This window comes from Eucyclogobius newberryi, unplaced genomic scaffold (assembly GCF_026437365.1).
Source record: "Eucyclogobius newberryi isolate DKJ021-1_F unplaced genomic scaffold, fEucNew1.0.hap1 SCAF_5, whole genome shotgun sequence".
Classification (NCBI taxonomy): domain Eukaryota; kingdom Metazoa; phylum Chordata; class Actinopteri; order Gobiiformes; family Gobiidae; genus Eucyclogobius; species Eucyclogobius newberryi.
In genome coordinates this window covers 16,231,413-16,253,789 of record NW_027316167.1, presented here as the reverse complement: position 1 = coordinate 16,253,789, position 22,377 = coordinate 16,231,413, and the positions used below count along the sequence as shown (strand labels likewise).

The window sequence follows — 22,377 nt, the reverse complement described above, 5'->3', positions numbered from 1 at the left end:
CGAGCTGCACCGTGATACATCAGGGACAGCTATTCTCCAGAGAGGCATCATTTAAACTGTAACAGGCCCAGATCGTAATAATGTTCTCCTACCAACTATTAAATATAATGACCATTATTATGGCTTCAGGAGAGGAGCGAGCACAAAGTCCAGTAAAATCTGGTGTAATAGCAAAGTACCTTCAAATGCATTTACTTTCTGATTATTTACTGTTGGTAAATTAGTAACAAAAATTCTCAGCAATGTTTTTACAAATGTGATACTTCCATGTTTGTGCTCAATAATTGGTCCTAATTTTCAGAGTTCTCGAATCAGTTACAATATCTTAAATAAATAGTGTAGAGTAGCTATAAGTATATTGCTGAAGAAAATATAGACGATAAACGATAATATAGAAACAAATTTATGCCACAGATACAATTGCCCTTAAAATGGATCATCCAAAAATATTCTAAATATAGAATAGAATAATGAAATAATGTAGTACTTAGTTTGTATCTATAATGTCATACAAATTAGTAATTCAACCTTTCCTCAATGTAAAGCAATTTGAATGTGCAAAAGAAGGAAAAGCATGAAAGACATTGACTAGTTACCATTTTAGACAAACTAAAATCAGGGCGAATGCGGCTGGAGTTTTCCAGAAGAACAACAGATTTTTCTACAAAATAGAAAAAGTTCTAAAAAAAGCAAATAATCTCCTTAGAATGACAGTATAGGGCTCTATCTGACACTCTAGTGAAAATGTAGATATTGTTACTGAGTAAACATCTGCACATGTTATTTTGTGATATCACACACAATCATACACAATAGAAGATTTTTTAGGCTTTGATGCTGATGTTTTAGGTTTCATTTCCTCGTTCCATTGTGCTTGGTGAGTGACCAGAACTTTAAACCCAAAAATGTAATAAAATTACTTGAAAACGACTTACTTTTGGAGACTCTGGAGCCTGTCCTCTTGACTTCGCCTCCTCCTGATCCACCACAGCCGTCTTCGTCGTCACAGTCACCACTGTACCGCCCCTCCGTGTCACCACTTCCTGTTTCGATCTGGTCCAACGTGCCCAGTTTAGGGATGGATTTGCCTTGCAGCAGCTGGAGATGAATATAATATAGTCACATGCCAGAGACACTAAAGGGCGAATGCTGCGTTCATGTGGTTTTTGGGAACTCTGGAAAATGTGTTTCCGAGTTGAAAAATACACATGAACTCTTGCACCAGTTGGGAAAACAACTCGGCAACTCTGATCAAAAGTTGCTGCTCGACTTCAACACTTGACGTTAAATCAGCTGATTTGTCTATTTATCTTAAACATTTGAGCCCTCTGACTGAACATATTGAGGGGTTTACAGTCTCAGATCAAGAAGAACAGATTTGCACAATGCTACCAATAAGACCACGTTAAACGTTTGTTTACTCTAGCTAGCTAATGTTACATCGGTTATAAACCACTAGTATCTGGTCTTTCTTGTGCAAATCTGTAGTTCTTGATATAATATAATATATAAAATTACATATTTTATATATAATACAACACAATAATTCAAGTTTGATGCCACAGTGGGGATCATTAGAGACAAAACAATCAGATCTCTTAAAGGTGGTATGGACGATTTTTTTCAGCAAATTTTTTATCATATTTCCTCGTGGCGTGGATAAATCATTAGTCCTGCACAGACAGAAATCTACGGGAGACGAGAGATGCGATGCGCTCCGTTGCGCTAATAAACAAACGCACGTGTGTGTTGTATCAGTCCGCACAGGGGAGTGCGCATGCGCTCTTCCGCCTGCGTTCTCAAATCGCCGAAAAATTGTCCATACTGCCTTTAAGATAAGATAAGATAATCCTTTATTGTCCACATATAGGGAAATTTCATTGTTGCAACGCAGGTAGATACAGAGGTAGATACAGAGGAAAAGAACAGATCACTTAAACAATCAGATGGTGGTGTAGGTATACACTGAGAATGAATAATGAGTGTGGTGTCATTGGCGAGGAGCGGGACCCCGGACGTATAAAGTACCTACACCGGAAATTACATCAGAAAAGTTACAGTTATGTTTTTATTATTATGATACAGACTGAGCAATTATCTATAACATGCTAGTGTTGCAGCTTTAATCATACACTGTACAAGCTTGCAAATACATCCTCCTGTAACTGAGCCAAGGGGCCTTATCTTTTCAAATCATGGAACACATTTTGAACAAAGAAGATCATTTAACTAATGCAGAGAAGGCCAAACAAGTGTGGAGATAATTTGATCAGATCTGTACTGAGAAATGTGTGCGCACAAAGTGAATACATTCTTGGCTTACATAAAGTGAAGGGGTTCAATTAAAGGGTGAAGTTGTGACTCATTGTCTGATTCATTTTGTAACCTAAATACAAGCACTGACAAGAAATAAGTCAAAATGTGTTGATGAAGACAGCACATGAGGTAGAGTTCAGTTATTTAAAGTATACAAAAGGTCAGTGGTCCCAAACCATTACTCAATACTCAATTTAAGCCTTCTTTTAAAATCTGAAATAAACATCACTATGTATTCTTAAGAGCAATACACACTGTATCTTGTGAGTCCTGTTTTGAACCAGGCTGGCAAGAGACAGAAAATGTTCGAGGACTTTCCAACATCACATGAGACCAATTATTAAGAACTTGCATTGAACTGGTTTGTCTTACTTTGATTCAACCAAGAATTGGAGCCCTTCCACAGCTGGAGGGAGTTTTAAAAAGTGTACATTTGAGGATTGAGAAAGTAAAAGTTTTTCAAAATACAACACCAGAGGGAGGACACTGTAGTGTGCTCGATTCATAAATGATTTTAGAAGTTTTTAGCACTAGATAATGTAACCCAGCATGCACTTTAAGACCTCTCTTCACTCCCCCTTGCAATAATAAAGATAGATTAGACAGTACTATATTGGATTAAAATGTAAATATTTTCGGTTATACGGTCTTTACATTGCTTTTTGCATATTATCCTAACAAATCACCCTGATGACAAAACTAGCCATTCCTTCATTAGTGTGCCAGCTCAGTTCAACCTCTGCACTCTATAACTTTCTGCACCATCATCTGAATTAAAACAACCAGTTAACATTACACCTAGCTAAGGATTAGACTACAGGGCCAGGGACACTTTGGGCTTTATTTCCGCACTGCAAAGTCTCAATCAGAGCTCCTGTGAACTCGATACCGCGGGAGAAGCGCACCCTAATTGGCTCATTTAAATTCAGAGAGCGTCATTGGCAACAAGAAAGAAAGCTTTGTGTTGATCAGAAAGGTAGTGCCTATGCGAATTAGCTGGTGTGGTGGTTGAGTGCAGGGGAGCAGCAGTATCAGGGCTGTGGCTGAACAGGACACTACTAAGATTATAATGAGTTTGTCCATCTGTGGGCACAGCTCCTCAGCAAAGACTCAGAGAAAGAATAGTTTGGTTTCTATTTGTGCAATTGCAATGATTTTCAATTTCCATTTATGCCCAAATCCAGACCTCATTTACGGCGTGTTACCTGGAATAATGAATTTCTAAAGATGGGTAATTGAATCAAAGTTTGTGCTCACAGCTAAGTTCAAGCAAGTGAAAATGGGAGATGGAAAAAGCATCTGAAAGAGGAGTTTTATAGTCGTAATAATAAACAGCAATGAAAATATTTTTATTTCCTCTAAGACCAGTGTTTGTTTGTTTGTTGCCAAACCTTGACATGTTTCGACTGCTTGTCTGCAATCGCCCTCAGAAGAGTCACACGATGTTGCTGTAATGTGTCATGGTATGAAAACAAAACACTGGTATGATAGATGAAATAAAAGTATCTAAAATGAAAGATGACGAAATTAATCTTTTTGTATTAGAAATCAAAATCTTGGTGATTCTTTTTAAATGCTTGAAGTTTAATTAAAGGCAGTTTAATTAAGTTCCCAAACGTCACTATCTAAAACAATTAATGAATACACGTCATAAATTGACTGTTTTGCAGAAGTGACGACGAGAAAAGTCTTACTCTCATTGGACAGATTGGGTCTAACTTTTAGGCAAACACCACCAACTATTGGTCTGACATGTTTATGATCGCGCGAGTGCAATAATACATGTTTGTGTGGATGGATTTATAAAATACCCGCCTACGTGTGTACATGGCCTAAATAAAGTGTTATTCATATTTATCACAGGTTATATTTTGTATTCACTTAATACAGATACATTTAACTAAAAAAAAAAAAAAAAGCCACTTCCACAGAAATATTTTAAAACAGAAAATATGCACACTAAATATTATAAATGAGATCTTGTGTAAAGACAAATTCATTGAGATGTTCAACAGGTAAAATAGGATTTATTTAAATTGAGCAAATCCTGGTCTGTTTTATTCCATGCGTTTACTTAATCTGTAATCTTCCACATTCACTTCACACCTTCACAAGGCAGCATAAATTGCCATTTTCCACTGCATTTGTCCTTATGAGTGACAAAAATTGGATTATGAAAGCAAGAGTTGAAAGGAGGAACATATGATTTGTGTGGGTAAAAGAATTTAAGATCACATTAGACCATGACAGTTCAGGAGCCCACAATTGTTCCACTTTTAAAAGGACAGCAAAGTACTGTGTTACGGTGTGTTGAAAAGATATAGTTCTTTCTGACACATGAAAGGGGCCTCAACGGTTATTAACCCGTGGTGAATGACGTAGGTCTTTGTCTAATATTGAGTGAGAAAAGCCACAAAGCGAAAGGAGGTGGACGCCAGATTGTCAGGGCAAGGTTAAAAAAACAGTTTGACGCTAAATATTAACCTTGTTTAAAATAACTTGCATGATTTAAACCCACTAGACTTTAGATCTTATTATCACAGAGGGGAAATTCTTGCACTCAGCAGGGTCTGTTGGACCAGGAATGTGATGGCCGAGGGACCCTCCCGCTCTTGAGCCTTCTGTACTTCTGTCCTGAGGGCCGAGGGGTGAGGTGTAACTCTGTCCTGAGGGCCGAGCCTGAGGGCCGAGGGGTGAGGTGTAACTCTGTCCTGAGGGCCGAGCCTGAGGGCCGAGGGGTGAGGTGTAACTCTGTCCTGAGGGCCGAGCCTGAGGGCCGAGGGGTGAGGTGTAACTCTGTCCTGAGGGCCGAGCCTGAGGGCCGAGGGGTGAGGTGTAACTCTGTCCTGAGGGCCGAGCCTGAGGGCCGAGGGGTGAGGTGTAACTCTGTCCTGAGGGCCGAGCCTGAGGGCCGAGGGGTGAGGTGTAACTCTGTCCTGAGGGCCGAGCCTGAGGGCCGAGGGGTGAGGTGTAACTCTGTCCTGAGGGCCGAGCCTGAGGGCCGAGGGGTGAGGTGTAACTCTGTCCTGAGGGCAGAGCCTGAGCGCCGAGGGGTGAGGTGTAACTCTGTCCTGAGGGCAGAGCCTGAGGGCCGAGGGGTGAGGTGTAACTCTGTCCTGAGGGCCGAGCCTGAGGGCCGAGGGGTGAGGTGTAACTCTGTCCTGAGGGCCGAGCCTGAGGGCCGAGGGGTGAGGTGTAACTCTGTCCTGAGGGCAGAGCCTGAGGGCCGAGGGGTGAGGTGTAACTCTGTCCTGAGGGCAGAGCCTGAGCGCCGAGGGGTGAGGTGTAACTCTGTCCTGAGGGCAGAGCCTGAGCGCCGAGGGGTGAGGTGTAACTCTGTCCTGAGGGCCGAGCCTGAGGGCCGAGGGGTGAGGTGTAACTCTGTCCTGAGGGCAGAGCCTGAGGGCCGAGGGGTGAGGTGTAACTCTGTCCTGAGGGCAGAGCCTGAGGGCCGAGGGGTGAGGTGTAACTCTGTCCTGAGGGCAGAGCCTGAGCGCCGAGGGGTGAGGTGTAACTCTGTCCTGAGGGCCGAGCCTGAGGGCCGAGGGGTGAGGTGTAACTCTGTCCTGAGGGCCGAGCCTGAGGGCCGAGGGGTGAGGTGTAACTCTGTCCTGAGGGCAGAGCCTGAGGGCCGAGGGGTGAGGTGTAACTCTGTCCTGAGGGCAGAGCCTGAGCGCCGAGGGGTGAGGTGTAACTCTGTCCTGAGGGCCGAGCCTGAGGGCCGAGGGGTGAGGTGTAACTCTGTCCTGAGGGCCGAGCCTGAGGGCCGAGGGGTGAGGTGTAACTCTGTCCTGAGGGCAGAGCCTGAGGGCCGAGGGGTGAGGTGTAACTCTGTCCTGAGGGCAGAGCCTGAGGGCCGAGGGGTGAGGTGTAACTCTGTCCTGAGGGCAGAGCCTGAGCGCCTGACACAACAGGAGTAGAAAATGAGGAGCAACATAGTCCTTTTAATTTCCAGATTATAGCTGGCTTCTATTATGAATGTCTGTGACGTGCTGATCAAATGTAAGTGATGTATCTAATGTTACCCCGAAATATTTAAAAAAAAATTATTTTTCGGCGATTTGAGAACTCAGGTGGAAGTGCGCATGCGCACTCCCCCGTGCGGACTGATACAACACACACGTTTGTTTATTAGCGCGACGGAGCGCATCACATCTCTCGTCTCCCGTAGATTTCTGTCCACTTCTGCGTCAGCTCAAACTGTCTTTCTCCTTCTTCATTTTGTCCCGTACACTGAGGGAACTATATTATGATAGATCCATGCACTTAGACACGCGGAAACATGCTGCTCTCGGGGGACGAACCGCACGCGGCTGCAGGTGAGCGGTAGGTGCGTTTTATGATTGATACGTGGCAGGACTAATCGGCCGTCCACGCCACGAGGAAATGAGACTCAGATTTGGGTAAAAAAAATCATCCATTCAACCTTTAAGTCTGGTTGTTTATGACAATTGGTTTCTGAGGGGGACTGAATATGAGTTATTTTGTTTTACTGACGTTGAAGTGCAGGTGGTTGTCATCACATTTGTGAACTTTATTACTGTGTTGTAGTATTCCACAATCGAGTTATTGTTTTCCAGTAGAGCAAGGAGCGAGCAGTGTCAGAGAATTTGAGGAATTTTATGTTTGTGGTGATACTGATATTGTCGTTCATGTAGAGTGTATAAAGAAAATGGTTAAGCACACAACACTGCGGTGTATCGGTGTTAATGGTGAGGGTAGAGGATGTGGTCAACCCCAACCATACAGCCTGCTGCCTGTTACTGAGGAATGTACTCTGAGAGTAAAATCAATATGTACAAAGTTGTTTCCTCAGTATGAAATGAGAATTTATATCATGGTTCATTAAGATGAAATGAGATGGTCTAATACACTGGACACGGCTTTAGCTAATTTAGAAGAGCATTTAACACGGTACAAAACCCAGAACTAAATCCAAAACTAAACTCGGATCTAAATCAGGACTAGAACAGGATTAAACCAGGACTAAAACAGGAGAACTGGACCCAAACCTTGACCAAACCAGTTGTCGGACAGAGCCATGTAAGTTATTATACAATGCCGGTATCATGGACTTGAACCACAAACCTTGACATTTGTGGATTCTACACCAATAGAATCTTTGATCCTGGTATTCTTTGCCTTTGGGGCCCAAGATAACATGCAAGGCCATTTGGGTGGTCAAAAGCAGTTTGGTATTCACAAACTTTGTCTGTGAACTTAGTGGTTGTCTTCTTTTACTGCTAAATCAGTAGATGTTGTAGAATGTAGAACATTTCAACATTCAACAAGATTCAGGGGTAAACGTGTCAGCCATCTTTTCCTGTCTGCCTGTTATCAGCTGCTGTTTAGTGTTTGATCAATGAAGGGCTCAGAGGGAGTCCACACAGCTGCCTACAGAGAGGAATAATTAAAGCTGTGTATGTTTGGTAATGAGAACATGGGCACATCTGTAAAGAGCTGTAGGCTAACACACTAGCATGTTTACAGAGGTGTGCAGCGGCAGGTGTGGATGTTTACTATGATAGCCATCTTGGAGGAGCATGAGAATGATGCTAATGAGCAGCAGTCAAGCAATTATCCCAGTAATTACGGTGTATCCTACGGGGCACATGTGTCTGCCAGAAAATCCATGGCAGATTATAAACTTTAAGAGATGAAGATGTATAAAAGTTTCATCATAATAAACCAATCTCAAAACAATCTAGTCTACCCCAAGATTTGTGTTTCAACCTTACAATATTGTAGGAAAAATGATTGATGTAATTCTATCAACATTTTAAAAGTGGCCTGTTTTATGACCCTTTGTTTAAGTAAGAAATGGCAAACGACAAGGTGAAACTTCTTTGCCATCCTCTGGGATGATGCTAAAGCAGTCTAGAGAGGTAAAATTATAGCCATTGCCTCTGCAATAAAGAAACAAAGGGAGAAAAAGCTAAATAATCTACAAGGGAAAAAATGTAAATCATGCCAAGCAAGAAAATCCTCAAGTACTAGAGGAAATTAAAAAGATAAGAGGATAAATTAATTACTTGACCTCACAGGAAATAGTTAAGAAAATGCTCTTTACCAAACGGTAAAGTGAGAGTGGATTAAAAAAGTCTAAATCATTAGCCTCGAAACTTAGAAAACACTTTGTTGTTTTTTAATACAAGATGAGCAGAATAATGTAATTTTGACCGAACAAGACCAAATTCAATCATAATTGGAATCCTTCTACACATATAATTTCAGGAAATCAATTTTTTATTATGACCGAAGAGCAAAATGAAAAAATAGGAGCTGAAATAACAGTGTTGGGAATACAGGGTGCAATCAAGAGATTAAAGAACAATAAATCTATGGGTACTGATGGGTTCACCTCAGAGCTTTAAAATAAACACTTACTCTTTTATTTTTCTAAGAAAAATAATAATAATAAACATAACATTTTTCTCCCTGGTCGTGTTCTGTTCTGTGTTATATTATAACACAGAACAGAACACGACCAGAGAGAAAAATACAAATAGACATCAACTAAACATCAAAATAAACACATTCATGGCACATTTAATATAGGATAAAGGTCCCATTTGGTCCAAAAAAAAATCACGTTTTTGTTGTCGTCCAGTCCTTGATTGTTGGTGTGGTTTGTGTCACGCATTTCCTTGTGATGGCCTTTCTTCTCGCCGCCAAAAGTACCTTACTGAAGTATCCATTTATTGTCCGTGGCAGGAGTTTTGAGGCCCAAGTACATAGTTCTAAAACTGAAATTGGGATAGTGATGTCAAAAATAGTCGGCAGTGCATTGTCAATTACAATCCAATATTTTTACGCAACAGGACAATCCCAAAACAGCATTTTCTTGTGAATAATACTTTCTGCTTTTAACAATTTTTAACTGTTTTTTTTTAAAAAACAGTTAAATGCTTAACTTCATATGTGTAATACCTAAGAAGGGACGGACAGGCTTGATTATGCCTCATATAGACCCATTTCTATTTTGAATATGAACAATAGTATATACACCTCAATTATGGCCAAAAGATTGAAAAAAATACTCAAAATTTAGACAGGAAATCGACAAACACAAGATAACATAAGATGTTAGTATGGATGCTGAGAAAACATTTGACTCTGTTAGGTAGCTGTAGTTATTTAAAGAGCTGAACAAATGTCCAAAAGATAACTTAATCATAAAAGAATATTGGAGCTATTTACGATGGTTCCACTATCAAAAACAATTCATGGTGTTACAATTGACGGGACAGAACACAACATTACCTGCTGCGCAGATGAAGTTTTATTGTATTTGACCTAACATGAAATGTCCATACCTAATGTGATGCATTTCCTTCATAATATTGGTCCAATGTCTGGATACTAACTGAATGTACAAAAAAACAGAAATTCTATCTTACTGGCAACCTCCCTTGACTTTTAGAAAGACCTAATCAGAATATCTAAAATATTTAGGTGTAGCTCCCCATAAAGGACTGTCAACAATCTATAGCTCTCTTTTCTCCAACATAAAGAACGATCTTGAAAAATGTACTCTTTTCCCATACGTAAGTCTAAGTCAAAGGGAATAAGAAAGATTAATGTTTTGCCTAGATGTTTCTATCTATTCCAGACCCTCCGAATTTCCATCCCGAACCAGCTGTTGAGTGGAATGAAACAATTTCAAGATTTGTATGGCAAGGCAAAAAACCTTTTATCTGATTCAAAACTCTATAACTATTCAAAGAAAAAATAGGTTTGGGTTTTGAAATAAGTTTACCGTGTCTGAACTTTTCAGACACGGTAAACTTATTTCACCTCAAATCAGAGCATTGCTGTTCTGGTGTAAGGTTGTGCCAGTTCCTGTACAGGCTTTACTGGCAGATGACAAATGTTTTGTGTTCTTTATACATTCTAGAATAAAATTGTGTAGAACAACAGCAGAAAATAGAGGGTATGGAGTGCAGCAGCAGAAGATTTGGGAGTGTATCATGTGTTTAATCATCTTTTTACATATAAATACATGTTAACCCTTTGATTTTCAATAACTGTCACTGTTACAACTGTGATACTGTATGCACCTTTTCTGAGAGTTGGTCCAAAAACCCTCTTGTCTCAATGGAGATGCAACAGTAATGCTCTGCCTGGAAGTATAGCATTACATTTAAATTCAATTCAACTGAATTCCAAATCTTGGTCCATTTTAAGATGGACATAGAAACAGTTGAACATTAAAGAGATCCATCTTGCATTTATTCAATTACCAGTGTGTTTATTGCTCAAAAATACCCTTCTGTGAGCGGTGTCACTTCTCAGCAGTTGTGCCCTGTAACTTTGCCTGCTTGTATCCTTGGAGAAAAGTAACATAGTGCACCGAGCTATTTTTTTTATGCTGTTTAGGAACAAACTGAAAAATAGTCATGTGTTTCTTCTGCATTAATACTGACTTTGTTCTGTGCATTTATAAAACTTCCCATAAAAAAACTAAAATGTTAAAACAGCAAAAAACAGTGGATATATTATTATTAATTCAGCTTTTAGGAACTCAACCATCGGCTTCACCATGAATCACAGTTTGCAGGGAATATTTGACAGAGCACAATCTTGTTTGACACACAGACACAGACACACTCAAATAGACACAGACACAGACAGACACACAGACATACAGACACACACACACACACACACAGACACAGACACAGACACACACACACACACACACACACACACAGACACAGACACAGACACACACACACACACACACACACAGACAGACAGACACACTGACACACACACAGACACACACACACGGACAGACACACTGACACACACACAGAGACACACAGACACAGACAGATACACAGACACACAGACACATAGACGCAGGCAGACACACAGACAGACACACACACACACACACACACACACACGCAGACACGCAGACACACACACACACGCAGACACACAGACAGACACACACACACACACACGCAGACACGCAGACACACACACACACACACAGACACGCAGACACAGACACAGACACAGAGACACACACACAGACAGACACACACACAGACAGACACACACGCAGACACGCAGACACACAGACACACACACACACACACAGACAGACAGACAGACAGACAGACACACAGACACACAGACACACACACACACAGACACACACACAGACACGCAGACACGCAGACACGCAGACACACAGACACACACACACACACACACACACACACAGACAGACAGACAGACACACTGACACACACACAGACACACACACACGGACAGACACACTGACACAGACAGATACACAGACACACAGACACATAGACGCAGACACACACACACACACAGACACGCAGACGCAGACACAGACACAGACACAGAGACACACACAACACACACACAGACAGACACACACACAGACACACAGACACACACACACACACACACAGAGACACACACACAAACAAACATAAAATACACTGCTTCAGAAACTGCCTGGCAGAGCGGCAATGTGTCTGTGATATCTCCATTATGGCTGTGCATAAGGGACAGCCCAGAGCATCAAGGACAGCAGTGATCCGCCCACACACTGTTCTCCGCAAGCCATCTGCAAACAGGCACCAGTCTTAAATCACTGCGCAGACAGGAGCTTCCCACAGGTAGACACTTTAATGAATAGGCCCCGCAAATGCAAACACACAGATGTGAATCGCATATTTAATCTGCCGTACCATGGAGCCCCAATTTATTGTGAATAATGCACATTTCTGTGATATTTTTTTTGTTGGGTTAGTGATTGACTACTATGTGACAGGTGTATGTACAAATCTTACCGGTACTTTGGTTTTTTGACCAAGTCCCAGTTTAAATCAAGTTTAGTTCTGGTCAGTCGAAGTTTGAATCTGATCAAGTCATGGAACAAGACGTATAATCCCGGTAAATCGAGATTCTCAGACCATCTCATCAGATTGAAAATGACGAAATGAAGTCGAAATGTCTTGGTTGAATTTAATCAAACTCAGAATTACTTTACGGTTAAATATTTGCTGAAATGTTACCTCTCCTTAATGTGTATAAAATGTGCAATGAGAAGTGAATCCCATTTTGAAATCATAAACGCTACAAAATCACATTTCTTTACTGATCCCTCACTCTCCAACCTTAAGATCCTAATTCGTTTTGACAGCACAGCAGTTTTCCTCTCTCATATGTCTGATTTATTATTAAAATGTACATTTACTTCTGTTGAAAATGAACCATAAGAATACTCAAATATTGCCATTAGATTCTCTTTTCACGACACTGCCTTCACTAACATACTTTTTTCAGTGCCGCCCTATACATCTCTTCGGCCTCTTATCTGTAATATCTTTCCACTTATGTGTCACTTGCAATTAGCGACCTCTTTCCATTTCTCTTCTCTCTGTTCTTTCAAGCTCTGTTTGAACAAAATGATTGCTGTTCCTTCACTGTACCTCCATTTGTGCTGCCGACATGGCTCAAGTGACAAGAAACAGTATACAATTATAAGCAATTAAACCGGTGCTGCAATGAAAAGCCATTAAAAGGTATAGGCGCGATAGTGGGGTAATGCATTGTCTGGCTTTTAAGTCTCGTTATAGATTCCCTTTGAGGCTCTCTGCAGTAAATAGGGGTTAAGGCTGAGATCTTGCAGTCATCATATTTGCCAGTCAGAGGAGGGAAGTGTCAGGATGTGAATGTGCTCCCAGGACGCAGGCTGTCACTCTACATTTGGCTCATGGCAGCTACGGCTCTGACAGCACTCTTATACGGATCAGGGGGCACAGAGAGAGGCAGAAAGGCACGCAGACAAGGGCCAAGGCAGAAATGATAAATTGGATGTCTTTATTCGTGCATTTATAGAGATGAAAATAAAGATCTTGTCCAAGCATTAGTCTGCGGAAGTTAGATAAAGGTCGCGTCCGGATGTCCACACACTTGTCCTTAAAAGCTTTTTGATATGGTGTCCTAATGCACAGCGGGTTAAAAAAGTGTGCACTCAAAATATTCTATGAGGCATTTGGAAAGGCAATGGGTAGGGAAGCGTTCACTACGGATCACAGTGTTCTGCGAGATTCGCGGTGAGCAGCTGAACAGCGACAGGTCTTTGAGTGAAGGAAAGCAGAGTTTTACTGCACAATTGACTTGTGATTATGAATAAACCACTATTAAATAAAGCGTTACAAGGTAAAGTTGCTCGTGTTAGTTGCTCACCTAAGTTTTAGCAGTTAAAAGATCAATAGCTTCCACTTCCATTCAAAGGAAGGGATCTCAAGATTAGTCAGTTAAAGGCGAAATGGACATTTTTTTTGGCCCAAATCTGAGTCTCATTTCCTCGTGGCGTGGACGGCCAATTAGTCCTGCCACGTATCAATCATAAAACGCACCTACCGCTCACCTGCAGCCGCGTTTGGCTCGTCCCATAAGAGCAGCACGTTTCTGCGTGTCTAAGTGCATGGATCTATCATAATATAGTTCCCTCAGTGTACGGGACAAAATGAAGACGGAGAAAGACAGTTCGAGTTGTCTCAGAAGAGACGGAAATCTACGGGAGACGAGAGATGTGATGCGATCCGTCGCGCTAATAAACAAACGCACGTGTGTGTTGTATCAGTCCGCACGGGGGAGTGCGCATGCGCACTTCCGCCTGAGTTCTCAAATCGCCAAAAAATCTTCCATAACGCCTTTAATCGATAATTGGAATTATCAAGCTCACAATATAACTGTAAAAACAAAAAAATATCTAATGTTGAATTTCAATTCAATCTGTACTCCAAAAAGCATAGTGTTTTTCTGTGGCTGTTTATATCACAATAACTTTACTTTTGTACTTGATTTTTTTTATTAGAACAATAATATATTAGAATGAAAGAGATTTAAGCTTTGTTATGCACCAAATAATCATGAATAATAATATATAAGATAAGATAAGATAATCCTTTATTGTCCCACATGGGGAAATTTCATTGATGCAGTGTGTGTGTATATATATATATATATATATATATATATATATATATATATATATATATATAATGATGCTATATATAATATAATGATGCTTTCTCTCACAATAACCGTAACACTAAAATTTGTGACAGTTGATATTCAACAGATTATCTATTTTAATTCAAATGTGTGATTAATATTCGTCCATAAAATATTGCAGTATCAGTTGGTTATTTCTTTCAGATTATCAGCATGTCCTAATCGCTCTTTGAATGAAAGAGTCTAATTAGTGCGTGAGGGTTTAGGAGCTAAGTTAACCCCTCACTCTAATTAATAATATTAGCACAGATAATATTTTCAAACATTATCTCGTTTACTAATTTTCCAGGAATTTCATATCACAAAAAGTTGTTTTTCTAATATTCTAGTATTTCTAAACCAATACCTAAAGGAAATGGTTAATGTATTCCATATTTTGTAAGCAATACTAAAGCCTAATCGATTGTGCATATTTAGGTTAAAATGTAGAGCAGGGGTGTCTTTTTTCACAGAAGGTCGCATTTTGAAATTTATACGGAGCAAAGGACCACAAACAACCCAACAATGAAGTGAACCATTTGAAATTTTATATTTGACGTGTATAAACATGTTTGAATTTGTCCAATTTTAAAGTAAAAAGTTCTACTTTTTGTTGTTTGAACACCCCTGATGTAGTCAGTGGGTTTCATCAGATAAGTTGGGACGTTTAAAATGGTTCTTGATAATATGTTATAACTACCAGCCTGCTCAAAATGGCAAAATACACATTTTAGAAAATTATGTGCATGACATAATGCAATTCAGACAAGCCATTTTCTTCCACTGATAAAGAAAATGAATGCCATTTCTTCATAGTGCCTTCATTTAAGAAGAGCATGAGACAGCATATAATTATGAGCAATCAAACCACACCACCATCAGAGCAGGAATAAAGCCTCTGTTCCTCTACTCAAGCCTCTGTAGTCACTCACTCAAGTCCATTTTACACAGGTTTTATGCTGGAGCCTCATTTGAAATATTTTTTTCTTTTAAAGGGCAACAATGCATTGGCTGACTTCTACATAGATTCTGAAATAAATAGTAAGTCATTACCTTAAATTACACCTGCGTGCTCAAGAATCTATTGAGGGATTTTAAATTATCTTCAGTGCCATATATAGACATTTCAGATCTCAGAATCATCCGGTCTATACAACTGATGTGGAATCCGTTCCAAAGCAATACACAATCCAACTTCAAAACTTTTGAAAGATCAAAAGACGACAAACAGGTGAATGTCATGTGCTCAAAACCAATAAATTAAAGCTTTGCACTCCATCAGAAAAGTTCCATAATCCACCTTCAATATTTGAATGGATGACAACACAGGCTACATACAATATTTCCAGCAGTGGTTTTCTTTTGGAACACTTCTATTGTCAACAATGTCCAACTTTAATTACACAAAGAGGATTATGGGACTGGATTTTAATCTTAAATAAACAGCAACAATAATTTATTTGAGATAATTTATTATCTTCAAGTTTCAGCTTTGGATGTGCCTGGGTATATCTCCTGGGCATATGCTGCAGCCAATAAGAGCGGATTAAAACCAGCTCACTGTGCTGTTTGTCTAGCGTTACATTTCTTTCCCATCTGAGATTCTGCACCGGATAATAAAATTAATTTCTAAGCCTTGCGAATACAAGTGGTGCTTCAGATGTTTTATTAATGCGATAAACAAGGCAACACACATGACCAAGTTTGTTTTGCTCTGCTTTAAATGGACTTCTATCACAGTCAAATGTTAAAAAGAGCCATTGCCATTTATCAGCACTCCACAAATGCAATGTGAATATATATTCTAAGTGTTAATCCTTGGGAGTAAGAGGAGTTGGGTTCATGCATAATGCAGGGGCAAAACTGCTGGTCAACCACCACATCAATGACTAGTAAATAATTCAGCGAATGGGTAGACGGGCAGACGGTGGAGGCCATGATTGAGAGTCGCCGGGACAGGGCCTACTTATAGATTCTTGATGGGTTTTTACCACAGAGAGAGCAGAGGACAGCAAAAGCAAGAGAAGGGGGTCAACAAATAATTTATAGAAAAGTGGTGCTGATGAGCATGATGGTGAAATCTACAGTTGCGCTGAGAGCATGATAAATTTGTCAATAGCTGCGGTGCTGTTTTTATGTATGCTCTGCCTTTCGAATCTCGTGATGTAAAAAATTAATTATATATTTGCTATTTTCTTCTTCTTCTTTGAGCGAAATAGTGGAAGCACCTCAGTCTTGCATTTTTTTCCATCAAGGTCTGGGCCAAAAAAAGACGGGCACGGCTGATATGCAGAGACAACCTATGCACAAACTGATGAATCCCTTTGAGGAAAGTACGATATCGGTCTCAAGGACTTTTCAATAAACATATGTTAAAGCAGAACTTAAAGTAACTTTAGCAACAGAACTCCCCCTGCAGCTCTTTCCCATTCTTTATCGAAATAAGGACACGTTCACATTTTGGTCCAGTTTAGCCCTAGTTTAGCAATAAGATTTGGTTCAGATTAAGTTTAGGGTTTAGTCCTGGTTTATAATAAACATTGATGTGGTGACAACCAAGTTACATGGTGCACCTTTAAAGGCGCAATGGACAATTTTTCGCCAATTTGAGAACTGAAGCTGAAGTGCGCATGCAGCACTCCCCCCGTGCGGACCTACACAAGAGCATTGCCGCTAGAAGTGCGTTTGTTTATTAGCGCGACGGAGCGCATCGCATCTCTCGTCTCCCGTAGATTTCCGTCTCTTCTGAGTCAGCTCGAACTGTCTTTCTCTGTCTTCATTTTGTCCTGTACACTGAGGGAACTATATTATGATAGATCAATGCGCTTAGACACGCGGAAACATGCTGCTCTCGGGGGACGAGCCACACGCGGCTGCAGGTGAGCGGTAGGTGCGTTCTATGATTGATACGTGGCAAAACTAATCAGCAGTCCACGCCACGAGGAAATGAGACTCAGATTTGGGCCAAAAAATCGTCCATTACGCCTTTAACTAAGACGTTTTAAAACTATACATGACTGTATGAAGTCTCGTTGTGTCTTCTGTGCATGTTTTAAAATTAAATAAAGAAATACAACTTCTTTAATCTTTGGGCCATTTCATTCTGATGTGTTTAAACTTTTCTGAAAAAGTTTTAACCATCACTCATGGAGTCACGCAATTCTGAATCAGATCATTCATGCATTGAAACCCAATCAGATGGAAACATACTTTCAGACAAATATTGAATGTGTAAGTAGCAACAACGCACTGAAAGATACACATTAAGTAACTAAAATGATGCAAAGCTAATACAAGTTTATATGGAATGTGTTTTCATCTAGTCACTGTGTTGTAAGCTCTTTTACATACTCTAAGTTAGTCGTGCACTAAACTGTACAAAAAATATAACGGTGCTTTAATTGAAGTAATAAACATCTTGTCAGTGCTTTATTGAGTTTTTAACATGTAGCTATAATGATGACTGACAATGCTTTATTCTGACACAATGATATATTATTAGTCACTATGAGCTCACTTGTCTGCGTAAATAACACTGATTACGCTGTTACCATTCAAGTGTGACCTGGGGCATGGCTATTGATTTGAACCCTCACTTGGAATGGAAAAGAACTTCCCCTTTAACATCGCAGTCCTCTAAAACCCTTACAAAAATCTTTTACAAAATCCTTTATGAAAAATATCATCACTTTCACCACCCAATCAACCAACACTGGCATATTCAAATGTAATTTTGACAATGTATTTCTATGTATAGACAGTTCAGTAATACTAAACATCTAAACATGCTACATTCATTATAAGAGTGAAAAATACAACTGTTCATGAAGTGACACTACGGAGAGCTACTGGTTTCTTAGTAACACTATTTTCTACACTGCTGCTCCTTTATTGATATCAGGCAGCTGTGCTAAAATCCCACCATGCATTTAAACTAAATCACTATCCTAGAAACTAGATAAATGGAAAAATATATTTGTCCAGCCAGTGCACAAAAATAATGTCGGAACGGTTTCAAATCTGAAATGCTTTTGAGAGTTCAGCCCAACGAAACTTTAAGTCTTGTGGCCTTTAAAACATATTTGATAACAACAATAAAACAATACTACTTTATATTGACTACACTTAATTAGCCGTAATGCAGCATAAACAAAGACTTAATTCGTAGCGGATAAATTGTTTATTAAGAATGATTTATGTTGAGTAATTTGATTAAGGAGTTTCCCAGAACTTACACCAGGAGCACAACGTGAGCAGAGCAATAAGGTGTGGCTGCTGTGCTTGCATTATTTCGGCATTATCTAAATGAAATTTGACATTGTTAAGTGCATTCTATTTATCTAGTTCACTAATAGACATGCCCTGAGGCCCTGCACATTGTATACATTAGAGAACAGAGTTTGAACGGAATTTGGCAGTTTATCTTTTACTCTTTCCTGTTAAAAACTCTAGAGACGCTCAGTAGAAAAACTCCAACCTAATTTGAGCGATGCATAGCGTAATTTCACCTGTTGGACACGCTTATAACATTGCTGATGTAGAGTGAGGAAAGTAAGTATTTGAACACCCTAAGCTTTTGCAAGTTCTCACACTTTATTTATGGAGGGTTCTGAAATTTTCATCCTAAACGCATTTCCATTGATCACTCACAGTGGTATCATTTTTAAATGATGTATGATTTTTAAATGATTTATTTGTATGTTATTGCTGCAAATAAGTATTTGAACGCCTGAGAAAATCAATGTTAATATTTAGTACAGAACCCTTTTTTTTTACAATTACAGAGGTCAAACTTTTCTGTAGTTCTTGCACACTCTGCAGGAGGGATTTTGGCCAACTCCACCACACAGATCTTCGCTGAGCAACACAGAGTTTCAGCTCCCGCCAAAGAGTTTCCATTGGAATTAGGTTCTGGAGACTGGCTAGGAAGGGAAGGAGGGTGTTACCCAAAATTTTGCAATACATGGCCCTATTTAATTCTTTCTTTAATACAGTGCAGTCGTCCTGTCCCCTGTGCAGAAAACCCCCCGAAAGCATGATGGTCCCACCCCCATAATTCACAGTAGGGATGGAGTTCTTGGGATGGAACTCATCCTTCTTCTTCCTCCAAACATGGCGAGTGGAATTTATACCAATATTTTCTATTTTGGTCTCATCTGACCCCATGAATTTGACTCCTCTGATCATACAAATACATTATTTTAAAATCATACACATGTGATTTCCAGATTTTTTGTCTCTCGCAGTGAAAAAGCACCTACAATTAAAATTTCAGACTCGTCCATAATTTCTCCATAAGTGGGAAAAGTTTGCAGGGTGTTCAAACGCTTACTTTCCTCACTGTAGATTGTAGATGGTAAATTGTTACAGTTTTCATCCTCAGCCCAAGATAATGTTCTGATTTCATCCTGTCTCCATTTGGAATGTCTCTTTCCTCCATGACCCACATATTCTAATCGAGCCCTAGTTTTTCCATCTGCCAAACCATTGTGAAGTGACATGATTAACACTTCAGGACTACACCCCTTTGGAGCGTTTCACTCGAAAACCTGAGTGCCACATGTGACGCGTGTGGCACGTCCTTAAGGCACAGAAGGAATAAAACATGAGCTGCTTTCTGCAAATGGAGGAGCAGAGATGACAATTCAGGTCATGCCAACGCTGTCACACTAAAGCGCCCGCCGCTCTACACATTAGGACAGCTAACGAGACTTCTCCAATCAGACACATTTACAAATCAGAGTACTTTGCAAATCAGGTCCCAATGAAATGATAATGCAAACAACGTACGTACTGTCGTTGGGGAGCTGTGAGCACACAAGCTGTTTAATGAATCATAACAGATCTAGCACGAAAAGGATTCACACATACAGCTGTTGCAGTCACCATTTTCTAGGGCAGAGGTAACTATTTTCCTTTCATCAACATGTATTAGGGTTGAACAATATGTCACAATCAAATCTAAACTGCAATTTGAATTGGCGCTGTTAACACATCGCAAAGCCTGTAACTATTTAGATAAATGAAGGTTATTTGCAAATTAAATACTACATTTTTTAATAGAACAAAACTTGATAAGCCTGAAGTTTAGACATTTAAAAACCTGTTTTGAAATAAGCCTTGAATTGTGAACTTAATCCTGATTGGAACATATACATTTAAATCAGTCAGACAAATCGCAATTATATTAAGACACTTAAGAAATAACAACCAGCTGCTTCTTGGAGTTCATACGTTACTGTGATTGGTTTTAAAGCACTTGTCACTCACTCAGAGCATGACCGAGGCTGACAAATAGGAGGAGAATAGAGATTTCACTATTTGTGAATAGAGATGCTTAAACTGAATTACAATGTGACAATTTTACTGTAACTTTCACAGTATTCAGATAACAATTTAGATTTTTATCATCATTCTGCCCAGCTCTATGAATGGATTTGAGGATTACTGGGTTATAATTGTCTTGCTGTTCTCTTGTTTTACTTATTTTTGAGACATAATGACTGACGGGTGAGTTAAACCAGGGGCTTTCAATTCTATCATGTATTTATTTTTAGGGAGTGTCTGCAGTGCCACGGCGCGCGCCAAAACTGCCATGTTATTTTTGTGCCGGCCGCGCGGCGCGGCTCCTGAAACTGCGCCGCTATTTGACCGCGTTTTAGCGCCATTTTAGACCGCGCCGGGTTAAGGTTAGGGTTAGGGTTAAGGTTAAGGTTAGGGTCAGGGTCAGGGTTAGGGTTAGGGTTAGGGTCAGGGTCAGGGTTAGGGTTAGGGTTAGGGTTAGGGTTAGGGTTAGGGTTAGGGTTAGGGTCAGGGTTAGGGTTAAGGTTAGGGTTAGGGTTAGGGTTAAGGTTAGGGTCAGGGTTAGGGTTAAGGTTAAGGTTAGGGTTAGGGTTAGGGTTAGGGTTAGGGTTAAGGTTAGGGTTAGGGTTAGCCATAAGGCTATAAGGGAAATGCCGCGGTTCTTGAAACTCCGCGGCTATTTAACCGCGCCGCGGCTCTCCAGCCACGGCCTTATTTTTAAGTATAACACATAGGATGTTTTTGGTGCATGAAGTGTAAATGTGCAAAGTGTAAACAACAGAGAGCGGAGGATTATCATTATTAATATGCCCTGCGCTCATGTGATAGGTACAGCTTGTCGGTGCCTCGTAAGCACTGGGAAAAGAGAGAGTTCCTGCAGCTTGGAACTCCTTTCAAGTCGACTACAGGTTGGGAAAACTCTCGCTTAGGGGGTTTTGATCAATTTTTAAAAACAACGAAGAGAATCCTAAAAAAGGATATCTGTACATTTTAAATGTAATCTCAGTTCTCAGTCCCAGTAAGGGATCATCTCAAAATGGGTTGAAGCTGAAAAGACTTAATTTTTTAGTCTCTCTCTGGACCCCCTCCACCCCCCCAAAAGACTTAAGACTGGCTTCACATAAAATTTTACGTGTTGATAAAACAATAGTAGCTTGATAGACCCTGCTCACCTCTAGTGAACAGCTCTGAACATCCTTTGGTAAGTTTATATTTAGAAGTTATGAACTCTCCAAATAATGTCACCTGTCACGCATGTTTGTTTACTTAATCCACATGGTCCAGGGGCCCTGGGGGCCCTACCGCACATCCCATTCAACCCAAACTGTGAGATGACCACATTGAGATAGTCTCAAGAGGATGAGAGAGTGAGAAACTAATGTTTCTTGTCAAAACCTATAATGGGCAATTGCCTGCGTTTAGACCTTAGACATGTCAGAATGACAGAGGCAGGACACGTGCTTTTGTCTCAGTGAGAATCTCACGTCTTCTGTGATTGGCCGAAACCTCATGCGGGTTTGTTTTGTTTCCTTCTTCCGGTCAGTGTGTAGCACGTTACGAGAGCATAATCTCTTGATCATTTTCTGCGCCGCGTCTTGCAGCAAAAAAGCTTTTCCAACTTTTCTGCACCAGCCGCGTTGGCGACGGCGACGCCCGCCCCTTGCGTGGGCCACGGCGCGCCGTGCTCCCCCGTGCGCTCCCCGT

The 22,377-nt window shown here is 40.3% G+C and overlaps 1 protein-coding gene across 1 annotated transcript in view; it reads right to left on the bottom strand.

The window, feature by feature from the left end:
- Positions 1-347: 347 nt before the first annotated feature.
- gpc5a (glypican 5a) overlaps positions 348-22,377 on the bottom strand; it is a 121,850-nt gene continuing 99,820 nt past the window's right edge. The window contains exons 8-9 of the mRNA XM_072464621.1: positions 936-1,098; positions 348-361 (exon numbers count right to left, since the gene is read on the bottom strand). Of these exons, the coding sequence (XP_072320722.1) occupies positions 348-361; positions 936-1,098 (177 nt within the window). The remainder of the gene's footprint in view (positions 362-935; positions 1,099-22,377) is intronic.